The sequence below is a fragment of the Hemitrygon akajei genome, chromosome 1 (assembly GCF_048418815.1).
Source record: "Hemitrygon akajei chromosome 1, sHemAka1.3, whole genome shotgun sequence".
In the NCBI taxonomy this organism is placed as follows: domain Eukaryota; kingdom Metazoa; phylum Chordata; class Chondrichthyes; order Myliobatiformes; family Dasyatidae; genus Hemitrygon; species Hemitrygon akajei.
The window spans coordinates 123520658-123536280 of record NC_133124.1 but is presented as its reverse complement, the minus strand read 5'-3'; the positions used below and the strand labels follow the sequence as shown (position 1 = coordinate 123536280).

Below are 15623 nucleotides of genomic sequence, written 5' to 3'. Positions count from 1 at the left end.
TTTTAAAACTACTTAGAAAACAACCCCATGGGAAGGATGTAATTGCACTTGAGAGGAAGGTTGCCTGGACTGAAGGATTTTAGTTATGGGGAAGAACTGGATAGACCCGACTTCTCTTTCCTGGAGTAGTGAATCATGAGGGATGACCTGATAGAAGTACACAAGTTCATGAGAGTGTAGATAGGGTAGATAGTCAATACTGAAGAAGGGTCTTAGTCCAGAAATTTGGCTGCTTATCAACAGGTGAGAAGTAGCAAATTTAAAGGGTAAGTTTTATTTAAATAGAGTGCCTGATAGCTGGAATATGCTACTAGGTGGTGGTCGTCGTCTCAGATACAATGACCATGTTTAAGAGGCATTACACACTTAATTGGCAAGCTATAGAAGGATATAGGCAAATAGGGTCAGTGTAGATAGGCAAAAAGTTTGCATTCAACATTGTGGGTCAAAAGGCCAATTTCTTATCTGTACAACTATGACTCTAAACGTGTGCTTGCTGCGTTGTTCGTTTGAAGCGTTCTCACCTAACACTGATAATCAAAAACAGTCTTCTGGATATTTGTTTGGGAGTACACAAGTGTTTGTGCTCACAGGCTGCTTAACTGGTCATGCTGGATTGTCAAATGAGACAGGTTGTATGAATATTCAAAAATAGTCAAAGATCTATTACACTAAAAAAGAGAAGCTGGTAGGCAAAGATGAGGCCTCTATTTTGGAGCTGTGGCTTGATGGCTAAGATTCTGTTAATTGTTCTGAACATTACCAGACAACAAGCCAGCGACTTCCACCCATTGATAGTCAACACAACTTCAAAACTTAACTAGTATCTTAGGTGGAAATTCATGCTGAGATTCACCAGCATTTAAGGTAGGGAACTGTTCTGGATCATGTGCCAGGTTAAAGTTAGCACAGGTGATGAGGCTAATGGTTTCAATGGTGATACTAGAGTTGTGGGGAAGAAAAGTGGAATTTTTAATTATTTGTGATTTGTTTAATCTCCTAACTTGTGTACAAGATGGTAAGAGGCACAGATCGAGTGGGTGCAAATGGCTAATATGAGGGGGCATAATTTTAAGGTGAATGGAGGGAAGTATAGGTACAGAGAGAGCAGTGGAACGTATTGCCAGGGGTGGCGATAAAGGCAGATACATTAGGCCATTTGAGAAACTCCTAGAAAGGAACATGGATGACAGAGAAGTGGAGGCCTATGTATGAGGGAAAGGTTAGATTGAACTTAAAGCAGGTTACAATGCTACATCAAGATCATGTATCAAAGAGCCTATATTGCGCTGTACTGTTATAGGTTCTAACATAAAGCTTTTTAGAGTTAAGTTGAATTATTTAAAAATGAGTTTTGACAGCTTATAAAACCAGACTGGGTCTTTGTTAGCTTTTAAAACTGTCAGGGAGTTTTGGAAGTAACACTTCTTTACAACAGTATTCAGAATCCCATCACCACTCAGGGCCTTGTTGCTAGGCTTTTGGGTGCACTGAGCCACAACATTCACCTGCTTGATTTGGTGATTATGGATGAGAGGTGATGCTGGGTTTGCAAATAAACCTGGGTTAATGAATATAAATTCTATTTTGAATGTCAGTGTTGAGGAAAAGTTGAAATGGAGAGAAAAGGAAAAAAATCAGAAAAGGTCAATATTAATAAACAAAGCATCAGTCTGACAAGGTTACCTAAAGTCAAACAACAAATCTCAATAAACAAAGTAATAACAATTTGTAAAAATTTCTTCCAGAAGCCAATTAAAGATGTAACAACACAACTGCAAATAGAAAAATGCATTAAAAACAGTGGTATTTTTCAGGTGAAGTGAGATAGTATAAAGTTATTGTGAATAGTGCAGAAACACACTTAACTATGGTCACAGAAGAAAACTTTCACCGGATTCAATGCAAGCTTTAAATAATCTAGAACAAGCAACTGTCTGAAGCCAAGTACTGAAATTAGGGTAAAATGTAGTGAAAATTGTGAGGCAAGGTACATAAAAAGCAATTAAGCAAAAAAATGAGTCATGCCAGGCTTGGGAGAATCCAGCAATTGCTGCCAAGACTACAGGCAGCCACTGGTTTCATCCAGCAGAGATTTCACAGAAATCTTTAAGCACTTTTTAAACACTACATGGACCTCCACTGTACATCTGTAAAAAGAAAGGTCCTATGTTTAAGTTGCATTGCTTTGTGCCTGAACTATATTTAATAAAGATGGTGGGAACACGCTGTAATACTGCTCCCACCCTCCATTACTTTTATTGCTTAATGGGTGAAGGATGTGTGCAAGCTTAAGAAAGAGAGATTAAATAGCTTTGTGGCAGGTACATCAAAACATACTGTGAAATGCACCGCTTGCATCAAACTAGAAAGGATTATGCTGGAGGTAGCCGGAAAGTGTCGGCACACTTCCATCACCAACATAGTATGCCTGCAACTCATTAGCCCTAACTGTACATCATTGAATGTGGCATTTGAGCACTCGGAATAAACCCACATCGTCGTGGTGGGAGCATACAAACTCCTTACACAAAGTGGCAGGAATCAAGCCCCAATCTTAATTTCCTTAAGTGTTTTCCAGCCAAAACCACTCAAATTCTAGATGTCACCATCAAGGGGTGGGGGGGAGATGGGAAACAAGGAGAAACAACATTTCTGTCTCAGATAAAGAACAAATAAAAATGTTGCCAATACCCATATTTATTTGAGACTATTTTGGACAAAGTATCAACAGTCCTATTTCCTAGGACGGAACAAAAAAATTGTCAATTTATTGAGCAGGCAAAGACAAGGGGAACCATTAGCAGGTGGATAAAAAGATGCTTGAATTTCAAGGGATGAAGGTCCACAAAAAATTGAAGATGCGGCTGCTTATTTCTCTCAAATACATTTGAAGGCAGATGGAGTTAATTGTGACTAGTTTCATAGAAATACAAAAATAGTGATCAAAATATTGATAGAAAATGTTATTCTAGTAATATGCAAACTTTGAACTTTAATTCAAAGATAATAATTAAGTTCAATCATAAATGATTGAAAGGGCAACATTTAAGAAAAAGCAAAATGGTAAATTGACCAAGGAGAAGCCAGAATCAAGTGCTTTACACATTTAAAATAGAGGAAAATAGTTCTCAAAAAGCCAAGCCAGGCATTAAGTTCCAACAAAAAACAAGGCAAACTGCCATTATAGAAGCTATAAGACAGAAACTACTTGCGCTAGTAATAGATTTTTTTTAAAGAGTCAAGAATGCTACATAATGATTATAGTTTGATGGCCAGAGTCAAGTAGATTCTCAGGGTGCAGTAAGTTTTGATTGTCTTCTTTGCAAGTCCAAGAGAAAACTATGATTTAGCAATGGGGTACTATACAGCTGACACCGACACCAAAGATGCCAAAATGATAACAGTTATCACCCTGGTAACAGGACTTCAATAAAACTGAACTGCAAGCTCCAAAATCAGCTGCAAGGTTCTGAAAGTGAGCAGAGTTGGAGAGTGCTGAACTCATATTTGACAAATCATGCTCTTTTAGCATGGCATTTACGTGGCTGGTCCAGACAAGTTTAGCATCATCACTGCATGGATGTTAATGGAAGATTACACAATAGTACAAGTCATTGACAAAGAGCAACACATACAAAATTCAGGAGGTCAAGCAGCATCCATGGAAGGAAGTAAACAATTGACATTTTGGGCCGAGACCCTTCATCCGGGCTCATTTATTGTTTGGCATTTGAGGCATAAATGTTGCTTCTAGTAACAGCCCACGTATAAATGACTTGCAGCATCTTGTACATAATAGACAAGAAATATTTTATTATTTGATTTTAATGGAGAATCATTGGCTTGGTATCAAAATTAAAAGATCATTTACAAACAGAGATCTGGGTCAATTCAAACCTTTAAAACAATGGAATTTTCCATTCAGTCAAGTGTATAGACCATGAGTTTGCTGGACTTCAGTTCAGAAAAAAAATCCAAATTTGATGTCAGGGAGTGTTTAAAATAACTATAGATCTGAAGAATATGCTACTGTTACTACATCATAGAAACAACGTGGGTTCAGCTGGTCCAGCCACGTTCATGTCACAGCTGATGAAGCTCACCAACAACTACTTCCTCGAGAGGCAAAAGCAATTAAGCATGTCCCCGTCAACCGTAACCAATCATTAATCAATGCACCATAGAAAGCACTGTCTGGATGCATAACAGCTTAGTAATGCAGCTTCAATGGAGCTCTTGCATAATAAAACAGAGTCTTGGCCTCCCAATCTCCTTTAATACAATATTGCACTTTGTTTACCTGCATGTACTTTTTCGGCAGCTTTTACACTTCATTCAACATTGTTATTGCTTTATCTTATTCTAGTTCAGTGCACTCTGTAAAGATTTGATCTGACTGTAGGTTACATGGGTCAGACAGACAGACAGACAGGCATACTTTATTGATCCTGAGGGAAATTGGGTTTCGTTACAGTCGCACCAACCAAGAATAGTGTAGAAATATAAAACCATAAGTAATTAAATAATAATAAGTTAATCATGCCAAGTGGAAATAAATCCAGGACCAGCCTATTGGCTCAGGGTGTCTGACACTCCGAGGGAGGAGTTGTAAAGTTTGATGGCCACCAGCAGGAATGATTTCCTGTGACGCTCAGTGTTGCATCTCGGTGGAATGAGTCTCTGGCTGAATGTACTCCTGTGCCTAGCCAGTACATTATGGAGTGGATGGGAGTCATTGTCCAAGATGGCATGCAACTTGGACAGCATCCTCTTTTCAGACACCACCGTCAGAGAATCCAGTTCCACCCCCACAACATCACTGGCCTTACGAATGAGTTTGTTGATTCTGTTGGTGTCTGCTACCCTAAGCCTGCTGCCCCAGCACACAACACATGTCGGCATAACATGGTGGGCCGAAGGGCCAGTAACACACTGTAATTTCTATGTTTTATAAACAGTATGCAAGACTAGCTTTTCATTTTGGTGCATAGGACAATTATAAACCAATACCATCAATCTAGCTTCCAGGAACTTATTACATGGTCTCAAAGACTGGGAATTTTCAGAAGTGCTTGTCACTTACACTGGATTGCAATTGTTCTCTTTCTGGTTTTTCACAGGTTGACAGGGTGTCTAGCTTGTGGGGGGAGGGCAAACAAACTTGGAATACAATGTATGAGTGCATGGCCCTGGCTTGATGATTTGCCTTCCTTTTTCCTACTCACACCTTTAGTCCTTTTGCACAGCATAAAACTACAATTAACTTTAAAAAAAAACGGATTTGTTACTTTACCTGTTCAAGACAATCTACTACAGTGATGCTTGCTACACTGTATTTTTAGGTATCAGAATACATTTCTCAAATTTACATTCTGAGCAGGGTTCTGCTTTTTCTCCAGCAGATTCAGTACTGGACGAGGCAGAAGAAACACTTACTGCTGCTCTTTGGTATTCTCTTTTGCCCTTTATCCGAAATCCCAAAACCTTTTTGTGCACTGACATGACATCACAAATGGTAAATTCCATGAGGGATTAGGATTGTTCCTAAGCAACGCACAAATCTCTGCGTACCACAGACAGTTCTCTTACAGAAGTGATCTCACACGTGTAATGAAGTTAATGAAAGATAGAAAAGCACCGCATAAAGTGAAAAATGAAGATCGCAATCATGTACCGAAAGAGTGGATTCATCAGCGAAGTGAACATATGCCACTTTACAGTATGCTGATCATGAAACAAGCAAAGATTTATCAAGACAAACTGAAAACGAGCAGGCTGGTTGCAGAAATGTAAAAGGCATGCATTAAATTTTTGAAGATTTGTGGTGATAAAGCACCTGCTGATCACGAAACAGCAGAGAAATTCATAGATGAGTTTGCCAAGATTGTCACCGATGAAAACCTAAAATGCTGAACAGCAAGATGCACCAGTACATATGTGTGATGAACAAGTGCAGGACAAAGTTTGCTTACCAGTAGCTCATAAATTTAGAGTTGTGAATGATGGCGATGTCAAACAGCCACTGACTGTCCATCTGGGTGGCTACGGTGGTGATTGCTATTAGAAGTATTATATAAAACTACCTTCAGGATATTGGATATGTATAAGCTGTATATGTAATGTAAATGTATTTTTTCCTGTTTAGAATTGGGTGTCATCCACAAGGGAGCTCATTAAACAGATGCAAATATTCCAAAATCCAAAAAATACCATAATCCAAAACACTTCTGGCCCCAAGCAGGGGTGTTCAATCTATATTTGGTTTCAGTCAGTCATCTCAGTGAGGTTAAGCTTTAGATACTGCATGGCTCTTCTGTCAAATGCTATTATCCTTACTACAGAACCTTCAAACCCTTTTATAATCTTTGGAACATCCCACTGTAGAGTGAACCTCAAGAACTGATAAAGCACATTCTCAGCACCATATTAAGTGTTTCCACAGCACTAGCAGATTCACAGTTTACTGCAGTTTTAATGAATTTCTTCATAAGTGACCTTTCCAGTGAAAACAAGACATTTGCATCAGAAATAGAGACTTACATGAAGAGGCTGCTCAGCAACCACCAGCATTCGGTATTCCGCATATTTCCTAACATATTCGTAAACATTCAGAGGAGTGACTGGAATATTGGCTCCACCAGGAACAAGTTCAACCTGCAACCAACAAAAATTTCAGATTTTTACATCATCATACATGATATACAGTGGAAAATAAGGAATGAATTTTACAGTACTGTATCTACAGAGGCAGTGGATCAGAATATTTCTACTGAACAAAGCAGAAAATACCAACTTGACTTTGATCTCGAGGTGCTTTTAAGCACAAATTTTCATGAATAAGCCTTTGTGAATGATCAGGTCTAGTCAGGCATTCGATATGTACATAATACAAGCTTAAATAATTAAGCTTGCTCTCTTTATATTAAAGGAACTTGAATTCCACATACCAATGAAGAAAGCTTCCAATCGGAAAGGAGATATAAGTATGTAGTAATCGGAGAACACTTCATGCAAAACAGTACTCAATATTTGACATACAGACTGTATAATTTCACTCCATTTTAGAGGATGCGTGGAATTCAACTGCAGCCAGTTGGGACAAGTACAGAACTTTGGCTTCAGTAAGATACTAAAAGGAAAGCTCTGAATACTTCACACACATGGCTAGATTGTGTACTGGCTGAAAAGCTTAGAAGTTAATGTTTCATTTAGCTGCATCCATGTGTAAAACTGAATGATAATAACACTTCAAGTTGATCTATGCTGCGGGGAGAAACACTTTTCCATTTGAGGAAGTAGACTTACTTTCCAGTAAATGAGGCAAAAGTGAGGAATTATGAGACACTGGATAACTATATTCCAACACTATCAGTAACCTCACGCTTCTTATTACATCATACTACCAAGGGATATCATGGATATGAGGGAAAGCCTAGATAATTTCCAGATATATGTACAGATAGTTGCCAACCTGGTTAAAAACTGCAACACGGGATACAATGCACGCTAAACAGGAAAGATAGACAAGTAATCCCACAATCAGATCCCTCTGCATTCCTGCTTCACCAAGTTGTGGAAATCAGCATACAAACAAAATTACTGGCTAAAAAAAATGCCATGAGTATATTTATTTTCAGCAACAATAGGGTGCAGCATGCAAATGGCTTGGAACCACGTTCAGCCTGAGCTGTTGAGCAGATGGTCCACCCTGGCTTCTTTTGGCAATTCCTGTCAGCTTCATCAATCCACTAGTGACAGCAGTGAAGAGAGCTGAGACTATGGGATCAGATACATTCTTGCAGCAAGATTGAAGAAATGAACTGAAACAAGCTGCAACTCCATTCTAACTGTTCCACTGGCATCTACCCACAAAATGAAAAATGATAAGTGAAAAATCATTATTAGCAAGATAACCCCAAAATGGCAATATACCTCTCATTTTATTCCATCAGCAGCCAATTAATCAGCAAGACCATCAAGCAACACTTACTCATCTTTAATTTGAGTTTTATCAGGACTACTTAGCTCTAGATCTTATTGGAGCTGTGGTCCATAAGCAGATTAGTGCTAAAAAACCAAAAAGGGGAGGTAAAAGCAACTGGCCTTGGCTTTACACGAGGAAATCTGCAGATGCTGGAAATCTAAACAACACACACACAATGCTGGTGGAACACAGCAGGCCAGGCAGCATCTATAGGGCGATGCTGCCTGGCCTGCTGTGTTCCACCAGCATTGTGTGTGTGTTGTTGTTTGGCCTTGGCTTCAGACAGCATTTGCCTGAGCATATCACTAAGGATATCCAAAGATTTTAAAGATGAGCTTTACTTGTCACATGAATATTGAAACACAGATATTCAATATTCACGAATATTGAAATGCATCACCTGCATCAATGACTAACATATTCAGAGGATGTACTGAGGGCAACCTGCAAAAGTCACCACAATTCCGGGGCAAACACAGCAAGTCTACAACTCACTATCCCTAATCTGTATTTCTTCAGAATGTGGGAAGAAACTGAAGTAGCTGAAGAAAACCCAGGTGGTCACGAAGAGAACAAATTCAATATAGACAACAGCGGGAACTAAAGCTTGATCCCAGGCACTGTGAAATGTTACACAAATAGTTACATTAGCGCACCACCTTATCTGGGGAAACTGAAGTCAAAAAGCATCAAGAAAATTAACTAGGAATTACATCTTGCATACAGATGACTGTAGTTGTTGGAGGGGTAACAATTCCAGAACTGGGCTACTGCTTCAAACGTTTCTCAAGAGACTTATTTCCCAACCATCTTCAGCAGCTTTAATCAGGATTTTCAATTAAGTGAGATGTGGGCGACAAGATACAACATTATTTTCTAATCACAACTGCTCTCAGAAAATGAAGCACTCAGTACTTGCATACTCCAGGATATTAACGCTATTTGGGCATGGCTGATGTGAAAGCATCAGTGCTGTTTGTTCCCTGTGCTGAACCCATCACAGAAGGTTATCACCCTACCAGTGGCACTTAGTAGCAAAACATAATCTACTCTTTCATCCACAATCTGGGATCAAACTGATCTGAAGCCAGTCACACACACACACAGCAACCACAAAAGCAGATCAGTAACTGAGCACGTTGAAGGCAGTAATTTATCTGATACCCTACTGTATTTCCACAATCTGCATGGATTGTCAGGAGATTGATGAGATACCCTTGTTTGACCAAATGCAGCTTCAATACTCAAAAGACTTGCCACTATCCAGTTCAAACACCCATCCATGCCCTTAACCATTCACTCCCTCCACTACAACCTGCAAAGACATTTACTAGTCCTGACGAAGGGTCTCGGCCCAAAACGTCCACAGTGCTTCTCCTTATAGGTGCTGCCTGGGCTGCTCTGTTCCACCAGCATTTTGTGTGTGTTGTGTGAAGACATTTATTTGTCTAGGTTGCTCCAATAAGCTCACTCTGAGCCTCTATCGCCCAGGAAGACAAGTGCATACAAGACCATAACTACATGTCATATCACATCACACCACTCAACACTGTGGAATTCCCTAACTATCAAAACATCAGGAATGATGCATTTGAGATGGATGCTAATCATTACTCTCCAAGACAATTAAGGACAGTAAATGCTGGCCATTCCCGTGTGTCACCCAGATCCTTAGTTATGGATTCAAGACAGTATGGATAAGGTGCAGATTGCTCTGATCCTATTGCATGGCAGAGCAGAATGGAAGAGCTGAATGATATACTCTACTTTTCAAGATCCCTACACATTATACATGTCTTCAGAACTGCCTTCCTGGCCAACTCTATATATAATCATGTACTTATAATGTGTATTTTGTTTGCCAGTCTTTGCTCATGTATTGTTTTATGGCATTGTATTTCTTAATTTTCTGGTGAATGCCTGCAAGGAACTGAAACTCAAGGTAGTACAATGGATTCCAGCTAACTCGGTCACATTGAGACCAGCCCATTTAGGTCCAATTAAATAGCTGCCCCAAATAGCCAGTTTCATAGAAATAGTTAAAAGGCATAGAAAAGCCAAACTATCATTAACTGAGTACCAAACTATTTATTTAAATGAAATATAGAATAAAGTAGAACACTACCAATATTATTACAGTACTATAAAACTGTATTAGTTCCTAATAGTTATCCACAGAGGAATTCATCTAGTGTATACTGCCATGTTCTTGCTTGACTAAAATGAACAAAATCAGCACAAACATCTCGTGCAGATAATGGAAAGCCTTCATATAATACTTTTGACAATTGTATCTTTCAAATCTTCATTTTCATTGTAACTTTCAAAATTTATCAATCAACTCTTTCAAATTCTTTATAGTTCCTAACATGTTGAAGTAGTGAGATCATTTCATTTTCACTCCTCAACTCCAGGCCTCAATGCTTGAAATTTGCAGTGAGCAAAAATATGATTCAGAATTCTCTTATTGCTTGTATCTCACCAATTACGTTTCAGTGACAAAAAACACTGCTTTTTGAATAGAAGCACATGCAACTGACACTATTTAAAAACTATTTGCTCTAAGTATGGTGCAGTGTCAAATGATCACACAAGTGCACACGACTGATGCTAATTAGAAACTGTTGGGCATCAGTTTCATTTCCCTATGAAGTGCCTTATTGTCCAAAATAAACAACTGTCTCAATTAACGAATGGACAAATTAATACATTGTGTATGGTGACATATGAATTTTGATAATAAATTTTACTTCGATTTGATTTTAGGATCTCAATAAAACAATACCGATTCTTTAGTTCTATGATATCTGTAGCAAGTTGCTCCAGTACCTATAGGTATCAACAAGTTGGAATCTATTTTGTAATTTTTGCCACACTTTATGAAGATACTAACCCTACACACAATATCCCAATAACCTGTACAACTTCAAACTATTAACTTTTGTTGCATCTCTACATATATAAAGTTGTATCCATTAATTTACCGTGAACATTTTCCATTGAAAGACTTTCTGTAATATTTGACAGATGAATTTAATTGTTATGTTATTAAAAGTTTCATCTGCAAAGAGCAGGATTTCCCTGTGGCCAACTATTTAAACTCATATTCCCATTCTGACATGTCTGTCCATGGCCTCCCTTTTTTGCCATGAAAAGGCCATTCTTAGGCTGGAGGAGCGACAACTCGTATTCTGAACAGGTAGCCTTCAACCTCATGGCACGAACACTGACTTCTCCAACTTCCATCAATTTTACTCCCTTCCTTCCCACCCCTATTTCAAGTTTGCACTCTGGCCTCTTTTATCTTCTCATCTGCCGATCTCTTACTTCCCTTTCTCCCATGGTCCACTCTCCTCTCCTATCAGATTCCTTCTTCTCTAGCCCTTTACATTTACTATCTATCACTTCCCAGCTTCTTACTTCACCCCCATTCCCCCACCCATCTGGCTTCACCTATAGCTTTACCTCCTTCCCCTCCCCTGCACTTTCTTATCCTGCAACCTTCCCCCTTCCATTCCAGTGCTGATGTGCCTTGGCCAGAAACACCAACTATTTATTCGTTCCCATAGATACTGCCTGACATGCTGAGCTCCTCCAACATTTTGTGCGTGCTATTAAAAGTAAAACAGAATTATTATTTCTGTTAAGGCTTTTAAAGTGATGCATATTATGCATGTCATATTCATTCATTAATATAAATATAATTACAATTGAGCTTTCACACAAAAAGTAACATACCTGTCCTCCGCCTTCTTCTTTACAAAGATCAATAGCAAAAGCAAGATCCATTGCTGCAAACACTGCATATGCATCCTGACTCTGAGAAGCGAGGATCAGTTGCCGTAAACTTTCATACATCACATGATCAAAGAAAGCAAAGTCATGCCAATTCACCTGGAAAGGATTGATAATCATTACTTTTAATGAGTCCAAGTACCAATTATACAATATGTACATAAAGCTATATTCATTAACATACTTACTTTCCTTCCTAGCAGAACTTTAATAACATGTCTATTTAGTGTTATAGGGCATAGTTCATTTTGTAGTAAGCAAAGACCCAATATCCTGAAATGAATGCAAAGGGATAGTTATTTAATTTTCTGTATGAGCTAGGAAAAGTGAATAGTGCATAGCCAAATAAGTTTACAATTCAATTCACCTGCCAATATTACGGAAACAATTGAGACGTGCTTCTGTGTTTTTGCCAGGCCTTGGTGAGTAGAATCCTCGCTTCCCAGGTTGATAGAATAATGGTGCATTATCATCACCATCATCTGGCTCATCCAATTCCATGTCCACCACACTCCGACTGGAACCATGTCGTTTTCTAGTGTCCTGCTACAAATTTAAAAGACAACAATTTTTAAGAACATTGCAGCAATGTAATTTATTTGTGGACTCTTCAATCTCTGCTCTTCCATTTTCCTCTGCCAAACTGGAACTTTGAAACTGAATAGACCATGACATTCGCAATTCAAACTTCAGTCTAGTAATACAAAGTGAAACTCAAACTTCAACTCGCAACTGCTGGCTTCCGTAATAAAATGTTTAAAGTTCCTTAAAAGTGAAGAATTACAATGCAAAAAACCTGACAAAAGCAGAACCATGAGCATGGAGGTCATATTAAAAAAGTTGTAGTAATACTAATACCAGTAACAGTAGTAGTGTGATTACTCAAGTTGATTTTGTTCTCCTCCTAAAGGGCTATCTTTTGGTGAATTGAACGTATATTAACATAGCTAGTTAATTTGACTTGTAACACATCTTTACAAAGAACTCTTAAATTGCATATCCTACAGGCTGAAACAAATACAAAGACTTATTCAAAGAAATAAGATCTCACTACCTGAGATTTATCTGACGAATCAAGTAATCCCAAGTCCAATATACTATCAGCACCATTTTCCCTGTAAAATAAATATAATATTTAAGTTTGCATTATAGATTTAGAAGTTTAATGAAAAAAAACTGTAGAAAATGTTGGCAATACTCTTCAAGTCTGACTGCATTTGTAGAGATGTTGCATAACTTGTGCATATAGTCACTGATCTGAAATGCTCTTTTCACACTCCACCATGCTTACCGAATGGCTGAAGACTTTTTTTTTTACTTCAGGCTCTAAAGCTTTAGGTTCAAGGAGGATAATGTACTTTACCTTCCATGTGCAATTATTAGTTCCATGGCCTCGTCAACTCTTGCTCTTAATGAGTCTTCACTAGCTAGAAGCAGCAGGAGCTGTGCAGGCGATAATTCTAGCAACATTCCAGTAATTTTACTTGCAAATGCCTGAAATACAAAGTTTTAATTTAGGCATTACAATTTTATTAGAAACTACTTAAACACATCACAGAAAAATTGCATGCATGATGACCAGAAGAGATTATTTTTCAGACTTACTGGCTGCATTGCTTGAACTCTGGGATAGAGCCGCTCTCCAAGAGCTTGCCGGTGGGCTGGTAGTGGATCTGGATCATCACTAGGATTTCCTTCTGATGCTGGCCGGAAAGGTCTGGTATCTATCGAAAGCTGCCTTCTGGATTCCCTACAACAATTAAGAATACCGACTTTAATAATCACTGATTGTATTACATCAGAACAACTAGCTGTAGGAGGATTCGTGCAAGCTTATTTCTTCACTACATCAATAATATTAATTGGATCAGATTCTATTAATGCATTTGTGAAAGTGAAGGATTTTCAACTAGCACTAATCATATGGCCAAATCTGTTGAAATTCCCAGGTCAGGTCACTTACTTCGATACTGATATTGGTTTCTATTGTCATGTGCACCAAGATACAATAAAATGCTTGTTTTACATAGCATTCATAAAAATCAAGTCATAACAGTGTATTGAGACAGAACAAGGTAAAATAACACTGCAGAATGAAGTATAAAAACTACAAAGAAAATGCAGTGCAGGTAAACAAAGTGAAGGTCATAAGACAGACTGTGAGGTCTAATCATGCAAATTAGTTTGTTCAACAGTCTAATTACACTGGAATAGAAGTTGTCCTTGAACCTGATGATACTGGTTTTTGTAACTTCTGTCCAATGGGAGAGGAAAGAGGAGAGGATGTTTGGAGTGGGTGGGGTCTTTGCTTATGCTGGCCGCTCTATTGAGACATCAAGTATAAAGGGTCGATAGCAGGGATTCCAGTTTCTGTGATGTGCTGAGCTGGATAGTTTCTGGCAGTCATGTGCAGAGCAGTTGCCATACCAACCCATAATGCACACAGATAGAATGCTTTCGATGGTGAATTAATAAAAACTGGTAAGAGTGAACAGAGACTTGACAAATTTCTTTAGCCTCCAGAGGAAGCTTCCTCATGAAGTATATATTTTAAAAAGATGTGGCAACTTGTCTTCTATCTTCTGCATTTTGAAACAATGCATAGTAATACTAAATTAAAAGCTAAATAATTCTTTTCAACATATCCTTTAGGATCTGATATTCGTTATCTCATGGAGCCAATAAAAATATTTAAAATTTATTTAATCCTGACCTCAGAACATTGCTGACAGTAATCTAGATTGTACTCCACCAATGTAAGCACAGAAAGACCTGTAATATGACTAATCAAGTAAGATGAACGGGTAGAACCTTCGATGTAATAGAATTTGACATCGCTAGCATTTCATTTGCTGAGGTACTGCTGGCTAGTGTAATAGGCAAACACGACCAAAGAAGGATGGCTATTTTATTTTTAATAGTACAATATAAAAGCAAATTAACTGTTTAGGAAGTGCCATTACAAGCTCTAAGCCCTATTGTGTTGTGAATGGAAGTCTATTTATTTACTTAGAGATGCTGCTTGGTAATAGGCTCTTTTGGCCCAAAAAGCCTCCCACAGCACAATTAAACCCATGTGACCAATTAACCCAACTTGTACGTCTTTGAAACTGGAACACCTAGTGGAAACCCACGAGGTCACAGGGAAAACATAGAAAATCAATACAGACGGAGACAGGATGTTTATCACCTGAAATCTCTTGAAAGCTCAATATTTTCTACTTTCAAACTCCCTGCGTATAGGGACATCATCTTAGGAATTTGTTTGGGGAGGAAACAATCCTTAATATGATGTTGAAATAAATAATGGTGCAGATTCTGCACTTTCAGTGACATTGATACTGTCAATGTTTGTTGTCATTCTGTGAAACAGACTGCAGCTTCATGAGTAGTTCAAGCCTAGAAATCTGCAGCGTGTTGTCAGTGATCACCAGTTACCTCACAGACTCTGCTGTTTAATGGTTTTTCCAGCATTAAAGAAATGCTTTGTTCAGTTATCTACAGACTAAAGCTACGTCCATACTAGACCGGATAATTTTGAAAACACCAGTTTCACATAAAAACAAAAAGGCATCCACACTATGCGTTTTTAAAAATATCTCTGTCCACATTGAAACAGAGATTTTGGCGAATCTCCTCCTCCTGCGCATGCACAGGACACATCTACCGAAAACAAGCGACATGCTTGGCGTCGAATCTCGTCGTAAAAGTGCGTGTTTGTGTAGTTACAGACTAGAAAAACTTAAAACGACGGACAGCTGTTGGCTTTCGCGCAGGAGAACTTAAAAGTAAAAAAAAACAAATACTGGAGCGTACGGAGGCAACCGTCAGGGAGTTCACG

General features: G+C 38.4%; 1 protein-coding gene across 10 annotated transcripts in view; it reads right to left on the bottom strand.

Moving 5' to 3' along the window:
* Positions 1 to 15623, bottom strand: part of ubr5 (ubiquitin protein ligase E3 component n-recognin 5) — a 177553-nt gene that overhangs the window by 6307 nt on the left and 155623 nt on the right. For all 10 annotated transcript variants that reach the window (XM_073051156.1, XM_073051165.1, XM_073051211.1 and 7 more), the window contains 7 exons: positions 13388 to 13532; positions 13146 to 13276; positions 12837 to 12897; positions 12150 to 12328; positions 11971 to 12055; positions 11726 to 11881; positions 6544 to 6657 (listed from right to left, as the gene is read on the bottom strand). In XM_073051156.1, the coding sequence (XP_072907257.1) occupies positions 6544 to 6657; positions 11726 to 11881; positions 11971 to 12055; positions 12150 to 12328; positions 12837 to 12897; positions 13146 to 13276; positions 13388 to 13532 (871 nt within the window). The remainder of the gene's footprint in view (positions 1 to 6543; positions 6658 to 11725; positions 11882 to 11970; positions 12056 to 12149; positions 12329 to 12836; positions 12898 to 13145; positions 13277 to 13387; positions 13533 to 15623) is intronic.